Consider the following 7500-nt stretch of genomic DNA (forward strand, 5'->3'; position numbering starts at 1 on the left):
GTTGCTGCATAGCGACAAAACAATCCCGCTCTCCACTGACTATCCCCCACTTACCGCACCTTCCCTCCCTGCCACCCACCCCTTCACCTGCCCCCCCCAGGTGAAGCTGGACGACCGGGTCATGGCCACCGAGCAGGGCCTGCTGTTCCGCCGGGTCTTCCGCCAGGACCAGGGCGTGTACGTGTGCCGCTCCCGGGAGCACGGCTTCACGCAGACCCTGGCCCGCCTCACCCTCCAGGTTCTGCAGGGGGAGGCGGTGGGCGAGCTGCTGGCCCGGGAGGACCCCTCCAGCCACGCCCTGGACTCCAACAAGGACCGGTCCGGCGGCGGGGGGTACAGAGGCTGGCCGCCCTGCGTCTCCGGCGGCGGCGGCGGCGGCGGCGGAGGCGGTTCCTACGGCAACCGAGGAGGAGGTGGGGGCCAGTCGCGCTCCTGGTTCAAGGACATCATGCAGCTGATTGGTCCCAGCAACCTGCCCCACGTGGAGGAGTACTGCGAGAGGATGTGGTGCCACGACAAGCTGCGCCGGAAGCACAAGAGCATGGTGGAGAAGTACCGGCAGGCGCAGGACAGCGCCCGCAAGGCCCGCAGCAAGAGCTCCGGCGAGCGCAACCGGACGCCGCGGGACCTGCGGCGTGTGAGCGCACGGAACGAGTGAGCGGTCGGGACGGCCCGCTACCCCGGGAGTGTTGTGGAGACGGAGAGACGTGGGAAGGGGGAGGGAGGAGGGGAGGGGAGGTGTGGAGCGAGGAGGAGGGATGGGTGATGGAGGATTTGTTGGCCGCCTCGTCCTTTGAAACATCGAGCACTTGGATATTGGAAGAGAGGGGTGGGACAGGAATGTGACAATGTAATCATTGAACTTTGTTGAAGACTGTCCACCAGGCCTGTCCGTGGGCCTGATGATTCCTCACCAAACAGGACTCCCTCTGGAACAGGCTCTCGTGAATAGAAAATAGCATGTGCACACATAGCTTGGTTTTTATTGTTATCGTTCATTTGGGGTTTTGTGTTTTTCTGGATCTACGTGCAAGGACAGCAGAAAGAGAAGCTGCTGTTTTTTTTTTTCAAAAACTGTACTGTTAGAGATTGTGGTTGAAAGTCATCTTTGGAGATAATGGAGATGATGATGGTGAGGATGATGATGGTGAGGATGATGAGGATGATGATGATGATGATGATGATAATGGACTCCCAGCCTTCCATCTTGCACCCTAACCTTACAAGGATAACCACAGCAACCATTTGGTAATTAAGTTCAGCTCCGCTCCCCTCCACTCCGATGATGTTTCCACCCACAGGAGAGGATGGAAATGAAAAGGGGCCAGCCAAGCCCTCACTATCATTACCAATACCACTGTCAGCCAAGAGGACAACGTTTTCCGTTTCATTCACTGAAAAAGAGGAACAAGAAAACACTGTGCATGCTTGAGAACTATGGTAACCCTTGCTTGACACCTCCTTTTATTATACACGTAATTGTTTAAAACCTTATGGACTTTTGATTGATGATCATTGTGTTGCTTTAATAATAATATTGTGTGGCTATAGATTTTATAACTTTTGACATATTTACAGTGAACATGCTTTCTCCGCACAGCCATTTTGAACCACCGCACTTCTGACAATGGAATTACAGTTTTTTTTAACTGGTTTTCCAACCTTCGCGATCCGTGTCACCTCTGTATATATATACAATCATTTCTTCACATGCACCCTTTAAAAGCACAGTGGTGGAGGAGGCGTTTTTCCCAGCAAGACATTCAGTTTAACATAACTACTGCCAACCGCCATAGCATAATCCTCCATAATCCGCCGGCACGCTTGATTTAGAGAGCCGCTCGCCCTGAGACCACTGTTGATGGTTCAACAGATTAGAAACGTTCCGTTTGTCCGTTTGCTCCGGGTTTTGACTTTCGTTTAAAGACTGACCAGGGGATTACCTTTACCCTGGTACCTCTTGTACTGCCATTTCAGTGAGGGAAGCAGTCCCTTTTAATACATTTTAACATTTATTATGTTTGACAGAAAGGCAAGAAATACTTACGAACCCCCTACTCTTTGCTCTTATTTGGTAAAGTGAAATGGGAAACATGATTAGCTGTCCATTTCTGAGGTTATAAACACTTGATAGCAGAAATCAAAGAAACATGGATTTTGCATGACTGATCCTAAACAGCTTTTGCTTGTGTTTTGCTTGCGCATTTCTTATGAGTCTGTATTTGAAAAATCCATTTAACCAATTGCTAAAATGACAAACATTGACCTATGTTCAATGTCCACGGCAACCTTACCTCACACTGCTTTCCATTATCATCTACTGTACAACATTTCTCACAATCACTCTGTGTATTGTACTTTTCCACTGGCATCAGACGAAACAATGGAGGAGGTCAACTGTCATGCCCCACTGTTCTGAGTACTGTGAAAACTGCCTCATTTTAACGGGTTCATAGTTCATATGCAGGATCAGCTTTTACATCCTCTGTGTCTTGAACTCCTATGTCCCCCCCGGCACTGAGAAAGAAATGCTTTGCTTTGCCTCACAGGGAGTTTAGCGATGTGGGGGAGAACTGAGCGTGGTTTACCATTACACTGAAATAGGGAGACTGACCAAACATCACCATGAAACCACAAGGACCATGCAAATGTAATTGCAGCATATAATGGGCTCAGATTAGGGCCAGGTGATGTCTGTCTTTGTTTTTAAATTGGCTAGACTCAATCGCTTACAGCACTTGCAATAGCCTGCCATTCAATAGGGTTGGGCTTTCCCTGTAGTTTTATTTTCCTTGTTTGGTATCAACAGGGAGCCAGGGAGTGTTTTGGCAAGTGTGAGAGAAAGTAATTAGGGGAGTAGCTGTTGAACTATCAACCTACAATTGGGAAAAGATATAAACATTGTTATGCAAGGTCAAACATGAGTTGATAGAACAATAGAGAAACAGTGAAGGGAGCCAGAGAGATGAATGTTAAGGAAAGACGAGGGATGGAGTAACAACCCAGATTGGATTCACCAGGAAGGAAAGGGATCAGGGTGGATCTCATAGAAACCTGTGAGGTGAAAAGTTAAGAGACCTCTTCATTGGCAACTGGGAACTGGCTCTGTATGTACAAATACTTTCTCCATTGATGGTCAATTTAGATAAAATGATCACGAGATCTCAGTGTTCATTTCATTTCATTCTCTCACCGTCTCTTTGTTCCACAAAAACAATCAGGTCTGTAAATGGACGAGGGAATGCCTATTCTTGGATACCCTTTGTTTGACGCCAGCCAGGAAGCAGAGGTTGCCATGGTGACCCCTCATTCACCTCTCTGCAGCCATGTTGGCATGTGAATCTTTTCCTGGAAGGAGAGTGTGAGAGAAGAAAGAGGAGGAGGATGGGAGAATACGGGAAGGGGAGGATATGAGAACATCCAAAAATGTATGAAAACAAAATCCGATCTTTGACAACTTTTACGGAGACCGTATGACCCGAGCACGGCCCAAACCGAGTCAAAACACACACTCCACGGATCTAATAGGATGAAGTAATTACTTTGAAATGTGCCTTTTTTTTCCAACTTATTACAATCACAGCCTATGTAATGGCATAGCTCAGTCGATGTCCGTTTATTTTCAAACCACACTGATAGAGAACGTTATTGTTGGAGTCCAACCTTAATCGTAATCTCCAAAAATATTTTGCTTTGGTCTGCTCCGATGGACTGAGAAAGTGCTCGGGACAGTGGGGAGAAAGAAAGAGCAAAAACTGAGAGAGAAGGAAGCAAAGTTGTGCTTACCTCATCTCCAGATGACCAAACGGCGCTATAGTATTCCCTAATCTCCACAGATAGGGGGTGAACGTATCGAACATGTTCTGGGTGTGAGACAAAGGCAACAGAGATCACATGCTGAGATGATGGTATATTTAACCACACGATAATGAGATGAACTGACTATCAATGGGTGATCACCTCTGGCCTCGTGACAAAGGAAAGGAAAACATGTCCCACACACGTAGTTCCGAGAACAGCCACACAGTGTAAGGAAGGTGGATGTGGTTGGGAGGCTTGTCAACGGATCGCAGACTCAGATGTCAGCCATGTCCTCTTGAATCACACGCGGTCCTGATCCGTGTTCAACATTGTTTGTTGTTGTACGATTGTAACCACATGTCACATTTAATATTACTCTATTATAAAAAAATAATACATTTAAATGCGAAACCTGGGTTCGTACTTGCGCACCTTGAGTCTCGTTGTTTGGTGAGCTGTTTGCAGAACAACACTGAGGCCGCGCGTGTATAGTTTGTATACCTTTAGGGAACCATAGGTTCCCGTGATCCCCACCTCAGTGAGTTGGAGGCTGGGTTTGGACGGTGGGAAACGATGGGGAATATGGTCCGGATTTAGACAGCGTCTAGCAATGGGAAATTGAATACTGTCTGGATTTGGACAGTGTTTAATAGTTGGGAATTGACTCCATAATACTGGGTGTCATTTGGTCACTCAGTATTGTGATCCCTGTTATGCACATTTGTAAAATAAACATAATTTTTTTTGCCCAAACATCTCTAAAGCATCTGGATGGTCATGCATTGAGATTGCTTTAGACGGTTCAATAAAGTGTGTAACAGGTCGGGTAATTGAAAGAAAACAATCAAAATCAATCATTAAGATATTCAACATGGTTTGTAAAGCAATTCTAAAAATATATTATTTCATACTGTCTGATGAGAAGAGTGTTGGGTTGGGTTGTGTGGGCACGTTAAACATGTACAAGACTGCGGTTCCTTTTGAGATTTTAGTTACTTAACAACGACATTACAGTGAATAAATACAATTTAGAAGAAAGTGAAAATTCCAGAAAAAATAATGTCATACTGTCGAGAACTTTATTAATCTACAGCTGATCTATGGATGCAAAACGGGGAACCCTTATAAATATTGGCATAGTACCATTATGTGTATTGCAGGTGAATAGAATCTAAACAATATCACTCAAATGGGTGAACTGTAGTTGTGCTGTAATGTTTGACCGGCTGTGGATCTTCATGCCGGTGAGCGGATAGTTAAAATGTGATCACATGTATTTATGTTTTATTTAACTATCTCTTGCCATCCATGCATGCTCCTGTGTACATGTTATTTAACAAGATTAAAATGTGGTCTTTTCGAACTGAGTTCTGTCTTCTCTTTTATGATTCATATAATTCATTAACATATTGACATTCTTGTCGTTCGTTATTGTTTTCTTATCTATTATTATATTATATCAATGTATATTTAAGCATATAAACAGACATTTATACAAACAACATTTGTGTTAGGGTTTGTGTGTTTGAGTATGTAGGGCATGACTAGAATCTCTTTCACTATGACTCTTAAATACAAACAGAATGATGACACTCCGTTAGGTAATATGATGTGATGTGATATTCTCCAACCTAATCTTACTGCTCAAACTCTTGACGGCCCTGGGGGTATGGTTTGTGAGACAAAGTCCAGCTGGATCATATGTGTACCGAACAAGTCTCTGACCAATAGCTGCTCTGTTTATTATTACATCAACTGCACGCAGTCAGGAACCTTGCGACCAGACCTGGGAGGACATTGAAATAGAAACACATTTCCCAACGCATCTTGCAAGCATCCGTGTGTTGTGCGTGCATATTTCTATACTGTATGCGTGTGTGTGTGTCTGTGTGTACTTTGTAAAATGTCCCACCTCCATTAATGTGTGCCATCACATGTGTTAATGTACTCTAGGTTCAGTCTTTACTAGTCCTGCTCTGAACTCTAGTCTGTCTATATACGACTACCCAGGCGTGTGATTGGAGGTTAATTGGGCTCCGACGTCCGTGGAAAATTAGTGGGAACAATGTCTCGTTGTCCCGGCAACACAGCGGCTTGTAAGTAGAGTCAGAAGCTGATTTGGCTTCGCACTTTTAAACACACTTACCTGCTGGAGCCGTTGTGCACACATTGTGGTGGTCTCTCACACACACACACACACACACACACACACACACACACACACACACACACACACACACACACACACACACACACACACACACACACACACACACACACACACACACACACACACACCCACACACAGCCACACATACTAAAACATACACACACACTCCAAAGGACAAGAGGTTATTGCTATCCACTTTCAGGCCAATTAGGTGTCATTGTGTGTGAGTGTGTCTGTGTGTGTGGTGTGTAGGTGTGTGTAGGCCCTGCACGCACACGCAGAGGTGTGTAGGGCCCCCACTGTAGGGTGTGGTGTGGGGTGTTAAAGTCACACCTCATTGAGCCGTAACAGGCCTCAACTTTACAGGTGGCTGGGGTCACACTCTCTCTCTCCTTTTCTCTCTCCCTCTCTCTCTCTGGCATGAAAGGGATATTCATGCCATTTATTACATTTAATAACCAGACTTATTAAACAGGTCAAACAGTTCAAAACCTTGAAAAATATTTCACATTTACAATCACATTTGATTGTACTTACATCCCGCCCCCATTCTTCTAAATCAATTTGAACCATGATGCCTTGGAGCTAATAAAAAATAATGACTGAAATCCAAAGTGGTTTAAGTGGAGCGATGCCTGAACACAATATAGCTTTTCGAGCTCAATTTAAGAAATGCAAGCCACTATATCAAGCCCAGGCTGCCTGTACTGTAGGAGTTGGAGAGTCAAGGCCTCGTTGAAGGCCTCTTCCAGTTAGCTCAGACAACAACAATAGCAGCTATGTTTCTGTCCTTACTTCGACATATACCTAATGTGACACACAATATATTAACCAAACCGCGTCTTTATTTTTTAACGATAGCAGTAAATAAACGCCCTGCTTTACGCTTGCATTGGGACTGGGCTAGGCTGGAAATAATTCCCTTTTGGATGTATGGAGGGCATGAAATAAAGGGATTGGATTTAGACACATTGACTTAGCATCGCCGCCATGACTCAATGTGAATGGGTATTTACACGCATCATTAACTCCCAGGAAACCCCACTTTGGAGCAGCTTAACTCAAGATAATCATAAGAGAAAATATCCCCTGGTTTGGGCCCGTTCCTCTGGGTCCAGAACACCTCAGAACCCCCACCGAAGCATGATGAAACACTTCATGGCCGTATACATATTGGGGTATTAGATGGGTGATTAATTGCATGTCCGCAGGAAAATCAAATGATAGATAATTGGATTTGTGCAATCGTGTTGCAACTTCGTTTTTTTTCGTACAGTGCTCATTTTCTCATACAAGCAGTTTGCTTGTACGATGGTCATATTATAATTACTTTTATGTATTTTTAGTACATGTCACTGCCACATGTTGCCAACTTGTTTATTTGCTGAATGTTTTTTCCAAAGTTTTTTTTGTTTTTATTCAATGTCGATTTTGTATTTAGCGTGCTGATAAATAGACCAGTCGCAAACTTGTGAAAGATAGTGGATGAGTTGCTTTTGACCCAGAAGCGCATAAGCTACTTTCCTTAC

General features: G+C 44.5%; 1 protein-coding gene across 1 annotated transcript in view; it reads left to right on the plus strand.

The window, feature by feature from the left end:
* The window catches only part of sema3bl (sema domain, immunoglobulin domain (Ig), short basic domain, secreted, (semaphorin) 3bl), a 57895-nt gene extending 57166 nt beyond the window's left edge, over positions 1–729 (plus strand). The window contains exon 16 of the mRNA XM_056598366.1: positions 101–729. Within this exon, the coding sequence (XP_056454341.1) occupies positions 101–658 (558 nt within the window). The 3' untranslated portion in view covers positions 659–729. The remainder of the gene's footprint in view (positions 1–100) is intronic.
* Positions 730–7500: the final 6771 nt, after the last annotated feature.

The sequence above is a fragment of the Gadus chalcogrammus genome, chromosome 1 (assembly GCF_026213295.1).
Source record: "Gadus chalcogrammus isolate NIFS_2021 chromosome 1, NIFS_Gcha_1.0, whole genome shotgun sequence".
NCBI classification, from domain to species: Eukaryota; Metazoa; Chordata; class Actinopteri; order Gadiformes; family Gadidae; genus Gadus; species Gadus chalcogrammus.